The 22,370-nt window shown below is 40.7% G+C and overlaps 1 protein-coding gene and 1 pseudogene across 1 annotated transcript; both read right to left on the reverse strand.

Moving 5' to 3' along the window:
* Positions 1-6,289: 6,289 nt before the first annotated feature.
* Positions 6,290-7,320, reverse strand: LOC148119985 (protein tyrosine phosphatase type IVA 2 pseudogene; annotated as a pseudogene).
* A 6,395-nt stretch (positions 7,321-13,715) lies between these two features.
* LOC125390322 (interferon-inducible GTPase 1-like) lies at positions 13,716-22,008 on the reverse strand. Its single transcript, XM_048419261.3, has 2 exons — positions 21,818-22,008; positions 13,716-15,216 (listed from the first exon to the last, which is right to left on the reverse strand). The coding sequence occupies exon 2, from the start codon at positions 15,193-15,195 to the stop codon at positions 13,939-13,941; it is 1,257 nt and encodes a 418-aa protein (XP_048275218.3). The 5' UTR covers positions 15,196-15,216; positions 21,818-22,008; the 3' UTR covers positions 13,716-13,938.
* Between the last annotated feature and the right edge of the window lie 362 nt (positions 22,009-22,370).

Here is a 22,370-nt window from a genome sequence, read left to right on the forward strand (position 1 = left end):
ATCGATTCTCTTATTGTCTGTGCTACTGGGGTTCTACTTAGGGAGTGGTCTCCTGTGCCTATGTCTTGTAGACTACTTCCCACTTTCTCTTCTATCAGGTTCAAAGTGGTCAGATTAATGTTGATGTCTTTAATCCATTTGGACTTGAGTTTTGTGCATGGTGATAGATATGGATCTACATTCATAGAAGAACAGGTTGACATCCAGTTATGCAAGCAACATTTGTTAAAGATGCTTTCCTTCTTCCATTGTATACGTTTAGCTCCCTTGTCAAAAATCAGGTGTTCATAGGTTTGTGGGTTAATATCCGGGTCTTCTATTCGATTCCATTGGTCGACTTCTCTGTTGTTATGCCAATACCAAGCTGTTTTCAATACTGTAGCTCTGTAATAGAGTTTGAAGTCAGGGATGGTAATGCCTTCAGAAGTTCCTTTATTGTATAAGATTGTTTTGGTTATCCTGGGTTTTTTGTTTTTCCATATAAACTTGATTATTGTTCTCTCAAGGTCTGTGAAGAAGTTTGATGGGATTTTGATGGGGATTGCATTGAATCTATAGATAGCTTTTGGTAAAATTGCCATTTTTACTATGTTGATCCTCCCAATCCAAGAGCAAGGGAGATCTTTCCATTTTCTGGTATCCTCCTCAATTTCTTTCTTCAAAGACTTAAAGTTCTTGTCAAATAGGTCTTTCACTTCCTTGGTTAGCGTTACCCCAAGATATTTTTTGCTATTTGTGGCTACCGTGAATGGTGATGTTTCTCTGATTTCCCTCTCTGCTTCTTTATCCTTTGTGTATAGGAGGGCAACTGATTTGTTGGAGTTGATCTTGTATCCTGCCACATTACTAAAGGTGTTTTTCAGCTGTAGGAGTTCTTTGGTAGAGTTTTTGGGGTCGCTTATGTACACTATCATATCATCTGCAAATAACGAGAGTTTAACTTCTTCCTTTCCAATTCGAATCTCCTTGATCCCCTTATGTTGTCTTATTGCTATTGCTAGAACTTCAAGCACTATATTGAAGAGGTATGGAGAGAGTGGACAGCCTTGTCGTGTTCCTGATTTTAGTGGAATGGCTTTGAGTTTCTCTCCATTCAATTTGATGTTAGCTGTCGGCTTGCTGTAAATAGCTTTTATTATATTTAGGTATGGTCCTTGTATCCCCAATCTCTCCAACACCTTTATCATAAAGGCATGTTGAATTTTGTCAAATGCTTTTTCAGCATCTAATGAAATGATCATAGGTTTTTTTCTTACAGTTTATTTATATGATGGATTATATTGATAGATTTGCGTATGTTGAACCAGCCCTGCATTTCTGGGATGAAGCCTACTTGATCATAATGGATAATTTTTCTAATGTGTTCTTGGATTCGGTTTGCCAGTATTTTATTGAGAATTTTCGCGTCGATGTTCATGAGTGAGATTGGCCTGTAATTCTCTTTCTTGGTTGTGTCTTTGTGTGGTTTTGGTATTAGGGTAACTGTAGCTTCACAAAAGGAGTTTGGCTGTAAGGAGCCATCCGGATATCGCCATTACAAGATGGCGCTGCTGGTCCTGCTGCAGCTTGGAGGTAAACAAGTCCTTATTTGGTATTGCCGCGTGGGGCTGAGCGCCCTTTGCCTGCACATGCGCAACTGAGCCTTGTCCCTAGCCAATCTCGAGACTCTGGGCATCAGCAGACTGGTATTCACCAATCAGGATGGTACCTGAGTCCCTTCAACCTATATAAGCAGATGCCGCTTGGCCTTCTCTCTCTCTCGCTTTCTGCTTTCCCTTCAACCAAGAGGCTCCAATAAAGTGTGATTTGAGAAGAATCCTCAACTCGTGGTCGTTCTTCCTTGCTGGTCAGGGATTCGCCACATTTGGCAATGACTCTTCTCTTTCTATATTTTGAAATACATTAAGGAGTATAGGTATTAGCTCTTCCTGGAATTTCTGGTAGAATTCTGCATTGAAACTATCTGGTCCTGGGCTTTTTTTGGTAGGGAGATTTTTGATAACAGCTTCTAATTCTTCACGACTAACAAGTCTATTTAGATTGTTCACCTGGTCTTGGTTCAACTTTGGTATATGGTACTTATCTAAAAAAATGTCCATTTCTTTTACATTTTCCAATTTTGTGGCATACAGGCTTTTGTAGTAAGATCTAATGATTCTCTGAATGTCCTCTGTGTCTGTGGTTATGTCCCCATTTTCATTTCTGATCTTATTAATTTGCATGTTCTCTCTCTGCCGTTTGATTAGTTTGGATAGGGGTTTGTCAATCTTGTTGATTTTCTCCAAGAACCAGCTTTTTGTTTTATCGATTCATTGGATTGTTTTCTGTATTTCTATTTTGTTGATTTCAGCCCTCAGTCTGATTATTTCCAGTCTTCTGCTCCTCCTGGGTGAATCTGCTTCTTTTTTTCTAGAGGTTTCAGGTGTGCTGTTAAGTCTTCAATGTGTGCTTTCTCTGTTTTCTTTAAATGGGCGCTTAGTGTCTATGAACTTTCCTCTTAGCACTGCTTTCATAGTGTCCCATAGGTTTGAGTATGTTGTGTCTTTATTTTCATTAAATTCAAGGAAGACTTTAATTTCTTTCTTTATTTCTTCCTTGACCCAGGGGTGATTCAGTAGTTGACTGTTCAGCTTCCATGAGTTTGTTGGCTTCCTGGGGGTAGCACTGTTGTTGAATTCTAACTTTAATCCATGGTGATCTGACAAGACACAGGTGGTTACTAAGATTTTTTTTTTTTTATCTGTGGAAGTTTGCTTTGTTACCGAGTATGTGGTCAATTTTCGAGAAGGTTCCATGAGCTGCAGAGAAGACGGTATATTCTTTCTTATTTGGGTGGAATGTTCTATAGATGTCTGTTAAGTCCATTTGATTCAATACCTCCAATAATTCTCTTATTTCTCTGTTAGGTTTCATTCTGATTGACCTGTCCATTGGTGAGAGAGGTGTGTTGAAGTCTCCTACTATTAGCGTGTGTGGTTTGATGACTGCCTTGAGTTCTAGAATTGTTTCTTTTACATAAGTGGGTGGCTTTATATTAGGGGCATAGATATTCAGGATTGAGACTTCCTCCTGATGAATTATTCCTGTTATGAGTATGAAATGTCCATCTCCATCTCTTATGATTGATTTTAGTTTGAAGTCAATTTTGTTAGTTATTAGAATGGCCACACCCACTTGTTTCTTCGGACCGTTTACTAAGAAAAACTTTTCCCAAACCTTTACTCTGAGTAGGTGTCTGTCTTTGTGGTTGAGGTGTGTTTCTTGTAAACAGCAGAATGTTGGATCCTGTTTTCGTATCCAATCTCTAAGTCTGTGCCTTTTTTATAGGTGAATTGAGTACATTGATATTAAGTGATAATAATGACCAGTGGATGTTGACTCCAGCTATTTTCTTTTTATTTTTTGGTGGGGGTAGTAGAGTGTGTGTGTTTCCCTTCTTTGAGTTTTGTTTGTGAAGGGTCGCTATATGTCTGAGTTATTGTAGGCAGCATTGGCAATATTGGATTCCTTGGGTTGTGATTTTCCTTCTAATACTTTCTGTAAAGCTGGATTTGTGGCTATGTATTGTTTAAATTTGTTTTTATCCTGAAATATTTCGTTTTCTCCATTGATAGTGAATGATAGCTTGGCTGGGTATAGTAGTCTGGGCTTGCATCCATGGTCTCTTAGTTTCTGTAGTATCTCTATCCAGGACCTTCTGACTTTCATGGTTTCCATAGAGAAGTCCGGTGTAAGTCTGATTGGTTTACCTTTATAAGTTACTTGACCTTTTCCCTTTTCAGCTCTTAATATTCTCTCTTTGATCTGAATGCTTTGCGTTTTGATTATTATATGGCGAGGGGATTTTTTTTTTGATCCAGTCTATTTGGTGGTCTGTATACTTCTTGAACCTTCATAGGGATATCGTTCTTTAGGTTGGGGAAGTTTTCTTCTATAATTTTGTTGAATATATTTTCTGGGCCTTTGATCTGCAATCCCTATTATTCTTAGATTTGGTTTTATTATTGTGTCCTAGATTTCCTTAATGTTTTATGATGAGAATTTGTTGGATTTGCTGTTTTCTTTGGTCAGAGCATTTATTTTCTCTATGGCGTCTTCAGAGTCTGAGATTCGTTCTTCTATTGCTTATGTTTGTTTCTGAAGACTCTGCTCGTTTACCTAGATTTTCCATAGTCAGCTGACACCACTCGGTTTGTGTTTTCTTCATTGCCTCCCTTTCAGTTTTCAAATCTTGAACTGTTTCCATTACCTGTTTAATTGTTTTTTTTTTTTTTGTTTTTTTTGTTTTTTTTTTTTTTGGTTTTCCAGGGTTTCATTTACGGATTTACTCATTTCCTCAATCTTTTTGTTACATGTCTCTTCCATTTCTTTATTTATTTCTGCAATCTTTTTGCTATACTTCTCTTTCATTTCTTTCTCCTTTTTTGCATGTAAAATACGTTTTATTTTTCTTTAAAAGGGTTCAGGGTTTGGTTTTAAATCAGGCTGCACACCTTTCAAAAGTCTGACATTTCTCACCATGCCAAACTGGCTTCCGTTAGCAATACTTCATTAAATCCAAAAGAAAAATAAAAAAGTTTTAATTTTGAGGATAAAAAAGTTCAGTTCTGAGAACAATTAACATTAGTCTTATTTAAAACAAAATGAGTGCTGTTTTATGCTGTCTTATACACCTTTCTCCTCACACAGAACGAGGAATGTAACTCTGTCTCAGGCAGGAACTGATGCTGACGGACACCTGCATGCACACACCCTCAAGGAGCACACGTGCTCATGCACAAATGCACACAGCAAAGTTCTGAGCATGTCTAGTTGAAAAGGCTTTGCTGGTTTTGATCAAAACCCCTGAAGTCAACAGTAAATCTAAACTTAGAGGGCAAGATATTTTGATATTGAGTCTATGTTAAAGCAATCTATTGTCATGTTCTGAAATAAGAAAATTTTGGGTTGTATCATCATTTTCTACTTTAAATTCTAGAAACAACGTCAAAAAAAGCATTATTTTTCATTTTCTGGAAGGCAGGAAGGATTCCACAGATCTAAAATGAGTTAAAAGCAGAACAATTCCAGCAACAGTAAAGAGGCAGCACACAAAGCTGCCAGCATCTGAGGGACCAAATGAGATGTTGTCCATCCTACTGGCCTAACCGATACTAACAAAAAGGGAAGTTTATGGCTCTACATAATAAATTTCCACTGGGACAAGATGATGCTAGGCCTGCACTCAGGGCTTGGGCAGCAGGGCACTGTCAGTAAGGAACATTTAGGAGAAGAGGTCCAGAGTCCCTGGAGATGCCCCTCCACTTGCTTTGTCACTGCAGCCTGGCCAACTGTCTTCTGCAAACAGGGAAAAGCAGTTTTCTCTCTCAGTCCATTTAACAGAGAACACAAAAAACACTACCACCTGATGCCATAGCGCAGTCCTCTTCGCCACTCACTCTAGTGCTGACCACTGCCTGTGACAGCCTGTGGACACACACTCTCAAGACATTACTGGTTTTGACAGTGATTTTTTTCCCTTTAATCTCAGAAGAATCTAGTAGTAACAAGGTAATAGGTGGTTACACTAACTATACCTATAAAGAATAATTTGGAAAACCACCACCAGACATTCCTCAAGACCAAAATACTGTAAATGTTCTGTTGCTCCTCTTTTCTGAAATCAGCTCTAAAGTTTTAACTATTGCTTTCCCATGACACTGTCAGAGAGCAAATCCACAGCCCACAGTTCTACAGTTACAAGCATCCTAACTCTCCTGGACATGCTAACGATGACCTGGGGTTGACTCTTCAATAAAGTTTCTGGGATGCCCACTCCTTCCACTGTTGGGAAAAAGGACTCTACTCTCAGCTAAGTTCTAGGAGACAGACTCCTCTTTAAGATGTCATTTCCACACCATTTACCAAAAAAGGTTCCTGGCTAACTTTCATACCTAATGTCAGGCAGGGTTTGAGAAAAAGAAACTAAGATGACCACCCCACCAAAAACCTCTTAGATGGCATAAAATATTTGTACTGCTTTTCCTTTGCTCATTTTTTTTGGAGGGGGGGTGATGGTTTTTTTTTTTTTCCTGAAAGTGCCCAGGTGGGCTTAAGGCTGCCAGACACACATCTACAGCAACAAGGCTTCTTTCTATTCCATCTACATGTATCAGGAGGTGAAAGAAAGGGTAAGGGGCAGGAAGGAAGAGAGAAGATGGGGAAAATCCACCTCCCCAAATCCCACAAGGAGACCTATGTGCCAAGCATAATGGAAGTGTGTGCTCCCCAACAACTGGCTCCACGTTGGTTTTCCTCAGACATCTATTTTGGAAAAAAGTTTAAAAAACACAGGAGATTTTGAAATAATTCAATCCTGGCAGAAATCAAAACTCCAAAACTAGGAGCAAAATAATCTTTCACTAAATTAATCCCTTTTCCTTTCTTTTTACTTTTCTTAAACATTTTATTCGTGTTATTGAGGGATTTATCGTTTGCTTTCTTCAATCATTAGGAGTTGAGGAGTACTGAATCCATCACTACTTTGATGACACAGGTAAGATTCCAGATTCACATTTCCAGGTACCAAGAGTTCCCTCTAGTGCCACAATCCAGTAAGCCTTCCTCTACTTCTACTGAACACAGCAATGCCCATTGGTATCTCTGAAGCGTAATGGCATCTTAGGTCGGTATTTCTCCAAGTAAAGCAGCTGTTTGGAATTGAATGCTCCCCTTCTTTTTTGTCTTATAAACTGAACAGCATCTTCATACTTCATTCCACATTCAATCAATGCCAGTGCCACTAGCACAGGAACCCTTCCCAATCCTGCCACACAATGCACTGCAACACAGCAACCTGGCTCTTCACGAAATTTGGTTTTTAACAGGTTTAGCCAATCATCTACTATTTGATTAGGGGGTGGAGCTCCATCATCAAATGGCCAATCTAGAACGTGGATTCCTTTTTTTTCAACTGGAGCTTTGTCATATGTAGCATCACAAACTCGAACCAAAGTTGTCACTCCGTACTTCTTAAGTTCCTTTGTGAACTTGTTGAGAGTAGCGTTGGTGGGGATGTGAGTTATCAGAAAATGCATGTTCTCATAAGAGATCTCCACAGGGGCTGGACGGTTCATTATGGCAAATAAAAAGTGTGAGCGTGCGTGTGAGTGTAGTAGGGAAAATGGGGTTGGGGGGCTTCAATAAATCTTGAAATGTTCCTCAGCAGAAAACATTAAAAAAGACCACTAAAATGCCTATTATTGATCACTATTTTCTCTATTCAACTTGTTTACTCCTTATAAAGCTTCTCTCTTCAACACAGGCAGAAGTATTCAGAATCCACGTCAATCCAAATTCAACTTGGGCCTTAATGTCTGCAGATGGATACCTTCAGCCTCCAAAAAATCCAACTACATACAAAATTTAAGCAGCCTTTAAACTACATTTAGGCACTAGTGAGACAAGTTAAAAGTGTAGGTTCTTTCCCACTTTTGTTTACTTGACGCTTAATTTTACTGGACTCATTAAAAGAAATATGCTTGCAATTAAAAAGAAAAAAAGCCTACTACTTCTGAGGCCAGTCTCGGTGTCCAGAGTCTTCAAGGCAATGTTAATTATGGCACATATATCCCCCAAGCTCACTTGTCAGCGAAAACGCTGTGCTGAGCCTGGCAGAAGTCTGCCCTCACACTCAGAATCGCCGTAAATGTGCAACGTATATTTCAACGAAAAACGCTGGCGAGCTGGGGACTGGGCATTGAAGGCCGGCGGAGGCGGGAGCGAGGAGGCGCCTCTCTCCTCAGTCACCTCGGCGGCGGTGACGACTCCCCCCCAGCCTCGGCGCGCGACACCCGGCCCGGCCGGCCGGCGGCGCCTGTCCACGAGTCCGTCTTGCTGCTGCTACTGCTGCTACTGCCACTGCTGCCGCTGCGTCCCCCGCTACCGCCCTCGCGCCGTTCCCAGCCGCTGCTGCCGCTCCCGGACGGACGACGGTTACAGCCTGGCAGATAGCGCCGCCGCCGCCGCCGCCGCCGCCACCACCGCTGCGCGCGCAGCCGGACCAGCTCCCCCTCTTCCATTTCTTTACGGCAGATTTTCACCTCCTGTTTAAGTTCCTCTATTATTTTCATAAAGTTCCGCTTAAGGTCGATTTCTTCTATTTCTTCTGAAGTAGGGTGTTCAATTCTTCTAGTTTCATGATCCCTGGATTCTGGTGATGTCATGTTGCCTTTCAGGTTGTTGGAGGAATTCTTACATTGGCGCCTGCCCATCTCTTCCTCTCTGGATGGGACTCCTCAGCACTCTCTGGACAGAACTCCTCAGCACTCTCTGGATAGAACTCCTCAGCACTCTGAATAGAACTCCTCAGCACTGAAATAGGGACAGCTGGTATTCCAAGGACACAGGAGACAAAAGGGCGACAGTGGGGGCTGGGAAGATTCCAGCAGAACACCGAAGACCCTGCTGCAGAAACTGATGGGGGGTGGCTGTGCTCTCTTCCTGGACAGTCCGCCCTGGCTAGCACACACTCACCTCTGGATAGAACTCCAGTAAGGAGTTTCTTAATGACAGTAGAAAGTTTTAAAATTAACTTTAATTCGGTGGCCAACCTCAAGGCTTCTCCTCCAAGTAACATTCCATAGTTACCAGTTCCGCAAAGTAAAATGTAGACCAGTTTCTAATAATCTGCCTGCCACAAAAGGATAGTATCTAAAAAGCTTGTTTCCAGTTTGGATCTCTCCAGCTATCAGCATGGGGTGGGGGCCCTTAGTAGCTAGGTTTTTTTTGCGTGTGTGTCCTGGCTTGTGACAGGTATAAATTTCATTGTCTGAGGGTCTGAGGGGATTGCAAGTGTATGCAATGACATTCACAGTTAGAAAACCCTGTTTCTGGTTTAAGAGGCTTTTGTACCAGCAACCTACAAGTTTTGCCTAAGTATGCTTACTTCTGTGAGTTTGTGAGCAGGTGAGAAACCCTCAGGTATTTGCATGATCTTCCAGGTCTTTGTTCACCTCATCTATGGGAGTGCCCTCCACAGTTTGGAGATGAATTATCTCTGAATTTCCCCTCTCCACTGCAGGGCATTTTGTCAACTCTCTCAGTAGCCATCACCTCCCTTGCACTAGCCCAACGTTTAGAGTGGCGTAGAAGGCTCTCTCCACAGGCAGGTTGTCGTCAGTTCAATTTTTGCTTTGCAGAGTTTGCTCCCAGAGGTCTTCATTTCTCTAGATTTAAACCTTAGAACAAGGGTCAAGTGGGGGCCAGGGAGGGTCTCCTTTTCCTACAACTTTCTTCAGGGTTCTGAATTGACATCTGTTGTTTCGTTATTTATTTATCTAGGTAGTGATTTCCAGAAAGGTTAGGATCACTCTCCCATGTGGGAGGGACACCCAAGAGGGGACAATTTACATAACTGCGTGGTAGCGTCTTTGGATGAAGACTGGGATCATTTCTACTGGATTGTTTAACTTTCTGGACTTATCCTGGACTGGATAAACTAGGGTGTGTCACGTGCTACACATATGATAATGTGGTGTCCATGTGGCATTTGTTTAGTTAGGGGCAAACACATTGAAGCTCCCTGATCTGACCTTGGCTCCCCTGCTTGCCATTAGCCTGGATTGTGCCATCATTTGTCAAACTTCCAAGTGTTGCTGGTCTCAGATCTTGGCACAGGATGCCGGTCGTTCATGGGCCCGTGTCTTTTTGCTTTTAGGTAGCATGACCACCTTGGAGTTTTAGCATGGGCCCTTTTCCCTTCCCTGTCTGTGCAGTGTTAACTCTTATCACTGTTACCAAGATACAGCTGCAGTTTTCTTCAGTCACTACACAGCTCCTTGCCAGCGGGGTGGGCTGTGGGTGATCTTCCTGGAGTAGGTGGAGGTTTTTTGGAAATTGTTCTTATTTAAAATTTAGTTTGTTACAATTAGCTGCATTAGAAAGTAGATTTGGGGAGTGGACAGTGATTCCTTGCTAATGTTTCTCAATGTGTGTGACTTCATGGGATCCTGCCAGAGCCTGTCAAAATGGTCAAAGCCTTGTCTTTTTTCTTTCTGGTCACCTTGGTCATCTCATGCCCAGCTGCAAACCCTTTTATCTTTCTTCCTAACTATCGTAGGCCATGCCTTTTGGCCCTAGAATTACTGCTTTTACCATCAGCACTTTTCTCTGCTTCAGGGTTCTGTTCCTCTTTGCTCTTCATGGTCCCGGCACCTACTTATTCATCCCTAATGCCCTTCTGTTTGTTCTTCCTTTTTCCAAATGCAGCACACCCTGGATACCCCGATTCTTCACTCATGGAGACATTAGGAAATGTGTCATCTGCTATATTATCCCTGACGCCTAACTTGTAGTTTTAGATTAACTCATTGATTTATGTAGATTCAAGATTTCTGATTTTAAATATATAAATAAAAGATGAATAGAAGATATTGTGTATCTCTGGTGGCATAATTTTGTCTTGCTTTTTTTCATACCTGTCCCCTATGTGTGTGTTTGTGTGTGTGTGTGTGTTTGTGTGTATATGTGTGAGTGGTGTGCATTCTTCTTTGGCCACATGCCACAGCATAGGTGTGGAAGTCAGAGGACAGCCTCAGCCCCTTGTTTTTGATTTCCTTGTTGTTTGAGGCAGTCTCTTGGTGTTTGCACTGCATACACAAGACTGGCTGACCCACAAGGCTCCAGGCGTTCTCTTGTCTCTGCCAGCTATCCCACTACTGTCGCACTGGGTTACAGAAATGTAGTACCACATCTGGCTTTATTTGGTATGATGGCTATTCTTGGTTGTCAATGTGACCATATCTGGAATTAACTAAAACCTAAGCATCGAGGTCCACCTGTGAAATTTTTTTTTTTGTAATTAAACCGTTTTAAGTTGGAAGACCCACACTGAATCCGGATCTCTTGTGGTGGGAAGATCCACCTTTATCCTGGACCACACCTTCTGCTAACAGCCTATGTAAAGTACATGGAAAAAGGAAGTTCTTGTTCTTTGTCTGGTTGTTCTCACTCTCACTGGCAAGTTCATCCCATCACTGGCATTAGAGCCTAGTTTTTCATTATTCCAGTCTATACTGAAGACCTGCTAAGGTTTCCAGCCTCACGGACTGAACAACTACTGGATTCCTGGTCTTCCCATTGGTACATTGCTGAACCTGTTGGATAACAATCTTAAGCTACTCTAATCTGTGTCTATATCTGCATCTGTCTGTCTATCTGTCCATCTGTTTGTCTGTCTATCTATCTATCTATCTATCTATCTATCTATCTATCTATCTATCTATCTATCTATCTATTCATCCGTCTATCTAATCATTCTGCTACTCTAGAGAACCGCAACAAATACAGTAGGGATCAGGTCTTCATACATGTAGAGCAAATACTTTACCCATGATCTTCCCTAGCCCTTCAGCACTTTAAAAAAAATCTGCTTCTTTTATGAACTTCTCAGTATTTATGCAGAGTTGTGTTAATGCTTTTATGTAGTGGGGCTATATATTCTCTTTATCCTCTGTAAATTCCTTTAGAATTATTCCTTCTTTCTCTCGCATTTCCTCAGCTTCCTTTGCAATGTCCACTGACAGAAGCTTTTGTGTTTTCTTGGTGGCATCAATTTGCCTTTCATTCCCATACTTCTTCATCTTTTTTGATGCACCCACATTTAGACTAGGTCATGAAAACGAAGCCCAAGTGTTAGGGCCATAAGAAGAAGTGAAAAGGGAATCATACTCTGGATAGATGCACCATGGAAGGCCATATGATGTCCTACCAGAAAGAATGCTTTTACTGGGGGTCTGGCCACACAGGCACCTGGATCTCAGACATCAGTCACTGGAAATGCGAGAAGAAAATTCTGTTGCTTATTCTCCCTAGTCTATAGCCCAAACTTTAAGGAAGTGCTCCCCACCATGAATAAATTTTCTCTTCTAGGACCAAACTAGACCCTATGAAGTGGGTGACAGTTATATGACTGGCACAGACTACGGGGCCAATGGCAATGATACCAGAATTTATCCCTACTGTTTGTGCTAGCTCTTTGGATGGATGCTTTGCTCAGCCTAGATTTAGTAGGGAGGTCTTGGACCTTTCCCAAAGCAATGCATCTTACCCTCTCTGAGGAGAGGATCGAAGGTGGGGTGAGGGGGGAAGATGGAAGGAGTAGGAGGAGGGGAGGGAGTGGGAACTGGGATTTGTGTGTAAAATGAAAAAAGATAGTTTGTTTTCTTTTTTAAATATGTAATGAAATAAAAGTTAAAAATTCTCTTTCCTCTGTGTTTCTCTTTTAGTCTTACTAACAAATATACTGTTCATTTGCATTTTATTTTAAGAGAGATAAAATGTGGGCCAGATAGTGTGCAATGAGATAATCAGCCAATAACAGTAATACCAAGGACAGTCACAGTGAAGCTATTATGGATTGTTGGGAAAGTCAAGTAGCAACGAATGTCTTTTTTTCAGAAAGAATTTATTAATTGGCTTTTGGTATTGATACGGACTAAATCAGTCATTTAATAACCACGACACTCAAAAACTATCAATATAAAGAAGAGAAATCTCTTAACCTTCACTAGGTTTGACACAAAATTAGAGAGCTTCTTTAGTATTTTCTCTAAGAAGTTTTAGGAATTTCTGTTAAGGTTATTGTGACCTCTATGATTATTGTTTCTCTCTCTTGTGCTCTTTATTTAAACATATATCTTTAAAATTTTTCTTTACTTTTATTGTATGAATGTTTGCCTTGCATATGTATCTGCTAACTATACATGTGCCTGGTCCTGTGAGGTCAGGAGAGGGTATAATATCTTCTGGAAAAGATATAGGCTACTGTGCGCTACTATGTTGGTTCTATTATGTGGGAACTGAACCCTGGACCTCTGCAAGAGCAGCCAGTGTTCTTCACTTCCGAGCCATCTCTCTACTCCACCTTTTACCCTTTTTCTGGAGTACTAGACCTTGAAACCGAAGTCCCATGCACATGAGGCAAGTATTATACCATTGAGTTACTGCCCCAAACCTTCTTTCTTTGTTTTAAAGAAAAAAAACTTTTTGTGCATGTGTGGTTGCAGGCAGGCAGAGCTCAGAGAACAACACTGGGCATTGGTTTGTACCTTCCACTTGCTTGTGTCAGGGTCTCTTTTTAATGGCTGCATGTGTCAGGTTAGATGGCCCTAGAGCTTCTAGGACTCTCTGCCTCTGTCTCCTGTCTCCCCACAGGAGTGCATGGATTTCAGATGCCATAGGTGGGTTTATGTGGGCTCTGTGGGTCTGATCTCAGGTCTTCAGACTTGCAAGGCAATTGCTTTATCTACTGAGCCATCTTTCCAGCCCCGTTATGGTTTTTCCTTTGGTATCACTATGAAGAGAGGACATAAGTGTGAAAGCCAAGGTTATAGAGGAGTCGCAGCAGCAGCTGGGGGCAGCTAGTCCCCCTCCACCCGCAGTAAGAGAGCAGAGAGCAAGGCATGAGTGCGGGTGTGCTGCGGCTTAGCCTCTCTTTCCATATACATGGTCAGGAATTACCAGCTAGGGAATGCGGCCGCCCACAGTGGGCAGCACTTCTCACCTACACTAACATAAGCAAAATAGTTTTCCAAACGCAAACCCTGATGTTTTGTGCAATGTTGCACATTGGAGAATCACCTCCAATGTGATTCTAGTCTGTCGATCAAACCACCCATCACAATGCTAAACCTAAAAATGGATGTTGATTTATATAAAATAAATTCAGATAAAAGTGAAATTACTCAATCTGAGAGTTTATTCAAAGTGAGTAGATAGGTTTTAGTTCTCAGCTTATTTACACAAATCTAATCCCCTTGCTACAGCTAATGTGGATAGATGATCACTAAGTCTGGATAAAGCCTGGATGGCCTGAATAACACAGTATGTTGTTTTGCAATATCAGTGTCCTATTTTTCTGTCATTGATTTTGATTTTTGACAGCTACAAGATTTCAGCCTAATCTGAAACCAAGTTATTTTTTACACATATCTCTCTGAGGAGAGCATTAGCATCATCTGTCACCATGTCAAGGAAACAAAATTTCAGGTAAAACAATTCTTTAACATAAGCATTCTTAGCAATGAAGTGCCCGTTAGCCAAACAAAACTCCTCACAAAGTCTTGAAAGCTTTTCTTGTATTGTTTCTTTCTTTGTAGTTTCAAACACATGAGGAGATTTCATCTTTGCCTTGAGCTGATCCACTGACACTTGCCAGTCCTCAGCCAAACTCTGCAAGGATGCATCATCCACTCCAAAGACAGTTCGATAGTGGTTCATGTTTTTCCTAAGATTCTCCACGTCATTGCCCATTAAGAGGGTCAGTGAAGGGATCATATTGAGTAGGTCAGTCGCAAAGGCTTCGAGCCAAATCCTCTGCTTCAGGAATTGCCGCTTTCTTTCAATGGCCGCGTCTGTAATATTAGGCAAGGAGAGCATAAAATTGTGTCGTTTGTGTACAGGGAGAGCATTCACCACCTTGTCCATCAGGATTTGGAAATCATAGTCAGATAAGGTTTTATTAGATATCAAGAAGATGGGTGGTTGCTCAACGTTATTCTCCTGAAAGGTCCTCTCACAGCTGCTGCGGATCTGATGCAGGACCGTTTCTCTGTCAAAGGTTCGTGGTTTGAATTCCTTCTCATTTTTTAAGTCAGAGTCCACCTTGGTTCTCACGAAGTAGAAATCCTTCTTCATCACGCTGATTGCTTTGGCAAGGTCTATATCATTTTTCTTAAAGCGCGTGGCAGACACAATGATGAAGAAATCATACTCGTTAAATTTCATTTTCTCCAGATAATCTTTGGGTGGGAAATTTGTGGTTCCAATTCCAGGCAGGTCCCAAAAAACCACATTGGGAATCTTGGGGTGTGTGTAGGGATGTCTCCTCATGGTTGTTTCCACCACACCTATTTCAGCTGCACCTTCATCTTCATGCCCAATACCTCTCAGGGCATTGATGAAGCTGGACTTCCCTGCTCCAGATTCTCCAGTCACAGCAACATTGAGTGGGGTGCTATCAATTTCTTTTAATGCATTAGTGATCGAAGAGTTTGTCCCCTGTATGTTTCCTTGTGACAGGCTTAACTCAATTGAAGCTATGGTTTCCTGAGGGATAATTTTGCTTCCTACCTTGAACTTCTTAAAATATTCGGCAAAGCTGGAGGACAAATCCTGGTGGCGCTCATCCTTAGATGAAGAGAACAGCTGACCCATGACTATGAGCAACTAATGGCACTGAAGGAAAGAAGGAAGAGTCAGGAGGATGTTTAGGAAATTTAAGATCTATATTTTATCAAATTTCAAGTATATTTCCACATACCATCCTTAATGACTGCATTCCTGCATCTGATCTCCCACTGTGATCATTTTACACTTCTGGGACTTTGTGTCCTTTGACCAACATCATCCTATTTTCCTCAACCACAGCTTTGCCCATCACCCTGCCTTCTACCTTTTCCAAACTCTACGAGGTGACTTCTCTAGAGTTCACCTGTAAGTGACACAATAGGGCCATTCTTTCTGCAGGTATCTGAGACAATCACATGAGACTTTAATGTTTTAGTGTCCCTTGTCTCTTTGTAGATCCATCTTAACTTTTCAGTCAGCTCTGTGCCTCTGTGCTATGTAGACTTCATGACCAGAGGCCCCTCATATTCTAGATTCCAGTATAAATCAGATTAATTTGGTCATGGCCTCCATGTTGGGCTGCACAAATGACTGTACCTGCTTCTGTCCTTCTTTATCATCTGTGCTACTTGGCCTTTGTGAACTGTTCAGTACTCATGGTATTTTCAAGAAAAATATTTTCTTATTATTCCTCTGCTTAGATATGGTAATGGCCCCTCACACTTTCAAGCCTCTGGTTGTCACACAGTCCCTTATTCATCTACTCGGCATGTCTAACTTTCTAAGTTTGCTCTTTAAGTAAAGTCTCTTCATTTGAACATTTATTCATGAACCCTTCCTGATCTATAAATACAACACTTTTCCAATAAAGAGTTGGATTGAAGGCCAATGGACAAGCTCCTTTCTAAGGTGAAATGGGACCAAACTTTGCAAAATATAAAGCATATTTATATAGGGTGTAGTGCTTGCCAGTCCAGTCACCATGCCACACAGATATGTCCTAGGACCAGTTTCTTTTGAACACACTTAGCTTCCCAGAATAATTGAATCAACAGCCAAACCAGAAAATTTCTGCTAGGGACATCACCCATCCCAATGGATGCTTGGTACACATAGATAGTACAAGCAGGGCACCTGCAGCATTACAAAAGAACATGGACAACATGTGCAGGAGGCAGGAGAAAGAGCAGTCAGGAGGCTGAGTTGATACAGATAACAGCAACTCCTGAAACCTGAATTTGCCAATCTGTATTGGCTCTTGGGTTATGTTCATAGGCTTGACTTCATAGATGGCCTAGTAGAAAGGGGTATCTGGCAGGTACTAGGTCAGTTACTGCTGGAACAATAGTATATGGACATGTTTAACTCAGTTCTACAGCATTCAGATCCCATGGAAGATTTTCATGCATCATTCCATAGCTCACAGAGTCCTGGAAACCAGGAAGCAGAAGCCATGAACAAAGAGGGCTGTCAACCTTCAGGTTCCACTAGACTCTTTCTATTTCTTGGATTCATGTAAAATCTGGACACAAGAAGTTATCATGAGATGGAAAACAGGTAAAGCTACTGGTCTTTCTAAAAAAATGTTTTGGTACCCTGAATGCTGTACAGCCATGTGTGATATATGGATGCTCAGCCATATGTGATATATGGATGCTCAGGTAGGACAAGAACATGTGCCAATCTGTTATTGACTAAGCAAGGCAGGTACCTTCCTGGACAGATTTCTTCCTGCATTCAATTCCTTCAAACTATCCTTTTTGTTATCACCAGCTAAAATGTGACTGTGGAAGCTAGTGATTCTGAGAGGCATTTCTGTCCATCAATTTAATAATAAGCATGCTCAGGGAATGTAATTCTAAAACAAGCATGCTAAAAAGCTGGCCTATGCCTATATGAATATCTGTGGACCCCATGAAGAAAATTGCTATGCTTCCTTTGCTAGGCAGTGAGTTAAAGCATCACTTTGGAAATAGCTCAATGTCTGCTTTGCCTAACTTAGGCAATAAGTATTTTTCCAATGTGTTATATTTTGCCTGTTTATTTTGGTTTAAGTTCACTACAATGTGAATTAAATGCAATGAATTTCTATTGTTGGTCAAACTGAAGAAGCCTGTCTTAGTAAAGACCCTTCTTCACTGCCAGAGATAAAGCCGGGAAGGGAGATATCTCAGGAACCCGGATTTCAGCTCTTGATTAGCCTGATGGTCCTGAGAAATCTTTGCAGCCTTTCTGAATCATCAGATGTTTTTCTAATCCGGCCAGTGTTGTAGGACCCTTGAACCAACTCTTCAAAAGAGGTCTTAGAAGATTGGAAGAAACCCTAGGTGTAATTTATAGCTATCTAAAGTGCTAACCGGGGGGCACTTCAGCTTGTAAAGCAACCCCATTTTGATTGGTGATCGTTACAGAAATGATAGTGGTTTGGTTTCCATGACTAAAACCACTTTTATCCCTAGATTCTTGCTCCCCCACCCATAGAGTCCTTGACTGCAAGCAGACACTGTAGGCTTCTCATCAATCACACGGCACAGACCCACAAGAAAGGATTCCTTGTTCTGCCACATGGGCCTAATCTCTGTGCCATGCTGCTCTCTGCCTGTCTGTCTATGGCTTTCACAACCCTTTTAACAAATCTCTTACTCAAACAACAATTTTCCCCAGTGTGCTTCTACAGTCCCAGATTTTCCTCATAGTATAGAGATAGAGTTTCTCAACGTATAGACCTGCATTCCAGGGGTTTCCCTTTCGTTTGGGATCTGTGTTTGTTTTACTGATTGGATGATTTGTACTTTCCATGTTCCAGAAACTTCCAGATGTGTGATTTTACAACTTAGTTCTGTAATCAGCAAAGTAAAAATTCAGCTGAATAAAGAAAATAGTTGACTATTTCATGTTGTCTGATTTTTTTTCCAGCTTCACCCCATGTTCTGTTTAGTCATCCTGTTTAAGGAACTACATACCGAGACAGAAGTTCTCTAATTTGCTTCAGCTGGAAATTAAAACTTTTAAAGAACAGATTTAAGATTAAAGCTCACTTAGAGATATGGAAAAGATTAACAGAGCAGAAGATTTTAAAGATAACCTGACACGATAAATTTCACAAATATTCTTTATTGTCTTAAAATGTATTTGATATAGTATTATATGTATGTATATATTGTGTTATATCTACATGTATGCTTCCATGGCACGAAATTGCCTTGTAGAAGGGATTAAGCTAAATTGATATTATTAGATGAGGTTAACTGCTTTTTAACTCACATCAATTAAATGAATCTTTGGCAAATAACTTAGATTTGCTGGTGAAAGGTGAGTTTACCTTCAGAATTATTAATGTGTATTCTTCCTGAGCTTCTGGCCAATTGGGTTAATAATTGTTTGTTGAGTATTACAATGACCTTTGCTTTCCTAAGACACATTGCGGCTGGAACTATCATAAGTTCATAAGTTTATCTTAACTCTCCATAAGATCAAGTTTCTACTAAGAGACAACAGAGGCCCTAGCATAACAAACGAAAACTCAGACCTGAGCACAGTCACTGCTCAGAATGGCATTCACAGATTTGTTTCAGTCTCTTAAGGCCAATAAACGGTTTGAGTAAGAATTTCAATGCTTTCTAATTTAAACGCACACATCCATTCTGTTTTGTCTTCCTGGGGTGCGAGCTGTGTAGCCTCTAGTTTAAGGAATCTCTGTGTTCTGTTCTCTGTCCCCTTTCAGAGCTCTGACTGTTACACTGGGGACATAACCTCTCTTTTGGTAACAGTTTCTAGGGCTGTTCTGACAAATTGGTCTGATTAAGCTTAGGACCCTATGAAAATCAATCATTTAACATCCCTCCCAGTTTGTCAGGGCAACAAATACCATTGCTATCTAAAAGTTGTTTACTTATAACATCATGTCCACAATATCAAAAAAGGTAAAAAGGTTCCAATAAGGAGGAGAAAAATGTTTAAAAGGTCATACATATGCTGATATATATTTTTAGAAATGCTGAAGTAAAGGATTTTTAATTAGTTTTGCTCTAAGACAGAGGATCGCTGTAGATTTTAAAAAAGGATATGAGCATGACTGAGTCAGGTGTGGTTAAAAGTTATTAAAATTCCTAAGGCCAAAGATCACTACACTGATACAAATCTAAAATTAATCTTTTTTATATCAAGAAGGTTCTCTTAAGATATTGATTTGCTTTTTGTAACATTTACAAAAGTAGACTTCAACCAAAATAATATTCATCAGAACCATAAGATAAAGGTTGTGATATATCACAAAAAATTGTATCCAATAGCAATTCATTCATGGCTAGTAGATAACACATTTTATATAATATTATGGGATTAGATGTTTTAATACCTAAATTGGTATGTACATTTTTTTTTGTATAAATTTCTAAACTTTATGTTTCCTTAAGGCGGTAACTATTTCTATTTCCTGCTGACGACCTGACTGCTGACAGGGGCCAGTCCCTCAGCCCCAGCACTGTTAGCAGAACAACAGAGCACCATCCACAACAGCCACAATGCCAGACCCTCTTCCCCACACTCAGAAAAATGATGACTCTACAGGGTGGTGGGGGTGCCACTCAGCTCCTGGCCTCCTGGCTAGGCAAGTCCTACTAAAATGCCAGGGTCCCCTCTGAGTTTTGTTACTTGTCTCTCAAGCTGGACCGACATCCAGGTTCAACTCTCAGCCAGCCTCACTAAACCTAATGGAGGCAGTGAGGGGTGGGGGTGGTGGAACCGGGGCACGGAAAGGGTGTCAGATTTAAGCTATTCTGATGGTGACTGAAATGAAGTATTTGGTAATAAATTTGGCCACTCCCAAAAGCTGACTGGACCCGGATGAAAATGAAAGTTGTTGGATCTAGCAGGGCAACTATGAACCTGAATCCTCTGCATTTAGCCTTGGGGAAAGTTCCTAAGACGAAAGTTGCTGGGGATCTTTTTACAAAAGCCTCCCTTCCTTTTGGTCCCCATGCCTTGGTCTACTTATGCACACTCTAAGACTGTCTTGGGCCAGCAAGATGACTGAGCAGGCAAGGGTACTTGTCACTAAGCCAGATGATATGAGTTCTAATCCTAAGACTCATAAAGCAGAGAGAACTGACTTCCACACCTTGTCTTTTGACCTCCACAAGCAGGCTCTAGCGTGTGAGTACCTAGCCCCGGTGTATGAGGACACAGAGAATGAATACATAAATGTTATAAAAAACAATAAAATGCAGTGTACAAAATTCTCAAAGAACTACAAAAACAAGAAAAAGAAAAACAATCAAGAAAAATTTGTGTTGAATGTCTTACACAGAGTATGACCACAACAAACTATAGTGACATGAAATATTATCAGTACAAAAAGATGCATTTCTTCACTAGCGCCCCAACTCATGATAAAACCCACCAAGTTAAAGAGGATTCCCTCATTAAAAATGGCCCTCAGCATCTACTGCTGCTGTTTTGTGAATGGGCAAATTTCTTTCTAAATATTTTGGACTATACCAGAGATTACTAATGCTCTCAGCCTTGCTCAGGCAAAGATTTTGTTGTTGTTTTTGCTTATTCCCGATTTGGGTTTTTTTGTCTGTTTTTTTTTAATTTTTATTTATTTCTTTTCAGTGGGTAGTGTTTTGATGTACAGTCTCCTAACTGGTCCAAGTGGTGAGAATAATTGATGGTTGAGTGCTCATTCTTAAATAAAGCAGTGAAATTTTTATCAGTCCTCCACTCTAACCAGGTTTAGAGAACACCACAGAAAACAGAGGATAGGGCAGGGGGAATGGCATGAAATAATGTCTTCTGACTATGACATGGCACGTGCAGGTGTAAACTTCTGGCATCTGGGGTTACCTGCAGGAGACTTACACAAGGTTTAGCTTGTTCACATTTCAGCAGGAACAAGATCAGAGGCACATGAGGCCTTATCCTTTGCTTAGGAATACAAATTGGTGGAGGGAGAGTCATTTTTCTATAGAGATATGACAACTAGAAAGTTGACCATGATCATGTAAAAAACTCCACACCAGAACAAGCAAGTGATCCTGATTAAAATCAATGGAGTATTAAAAAAAATGTAAAAAAGACAGAACATAAGGGCATCCGTGGGAAGAGGAAGGATCACAGAGAGAATAAGAATGGGAAAAGACAGAGAAATAGTGGATGAAGATGATCAAAATATTACAGAGATGCACTAATTTGTCATACAGCAAATACAAATATTTTTAAAACAAAACCAAATCCTAAGATTCTTCCCCAGCAAAGTTACAGCAGAAGCATCTTACAGAGGGCATTTTTTACCCGAATCTAGTTTCCACTAGAGTTTAAAATGAATATACTGAACTGGGTAGAATGGAACAAGAAAAGAATACTGGGCAATAACAAGACTGAGACACAACAATTTTCATATATTCTATAGTTATAATTCACAACACATATATACCGAAATGCTCATTTTCCTCAAACAAAACCCGAATCTAAAACAACTGGGTAAATTTTAAATAATAACCTTGTTATTTGCTTTAGGTCTATCTAAACTTGAATAATTACTTAAGAACATCTTTAAGTCAGTCCTGCCTGCCTCCAATCCAAGATCCCCTAGCTTCCAAACTGAGGTTCCCAACTCTGAAGATTCCTCTCTAAATGTCTTGTTATTCATAGGCTTTCTAGTAAGAGACAGAGGAGGGTGAGGAGTCAGATCTGAAGGCTTAGTTACCAGAAAATCCTGTGTCTGGAGGCTGCTCTCTCTGCTCAGGGCAGGAATAGCCCTCACTGTGCTGGAGGCCCCTCACTGGAACTCCCTCTGCTTCCTCAGCAGAAACAAGGAAGATGTGTAGCTCTTTTGTCTTGACTTTCGTCCCACCTTCAGAATGTGCTAGCCAATCACATAGGAGAGTGGGTTCAGTTTCATTCCAGTATCTCCTACATTTCCAGGAACATGAAAGTGAAACTTGAGGTGCTTTTGTTTCACTGATTCCACAATTCAAGGAAATGGAAATCGAAATAACAAAGTTACATTTTAACCTAAGGTTTAGCCAGTGAGAGGAGCTCCAGAATCAACTTACTAATGAGGTTCGAAGATCTTCCATGACCCGTTAGAGTTTATTTTCTCTGTGTGCTGGATAGTTTAGGTCAACTTGACACAAGTAATAGTAGTCTTAGAAGAGGGAACTTCAAAAAAGAAAATTTTCTTCATAAGATTGAGCTTCAGGCAAACCTGTACAACATTGTGTAAATTAGTGATTGATGGGAGAGGGCCCAGCTCCTTG

Source organism: Myodes glareolus, chromosome 13, assembly GCF_982192425.1.
Source record: "Myodes glareolus chromosome 13, mMyoGla1.1, whole genome shotgun sequence".
Taxonomy (NCBI): domain Eukaryota; kingdom Metazoa; phylum Chordata; class Mammalia; order Rodentia; family Cricetidae; genus Myodes; species Myodes glareolus.

Bases quoted from the DNA above. Each gene is read 5' to 3' on its own strand.
- LOC125390322 (XM_048419261.3), bottom strand. From the start codon at position 15,195: ATGGGTCAGCTGTTCTCTTCATCTAAGGATGAGCGCCACCAGGATTTG.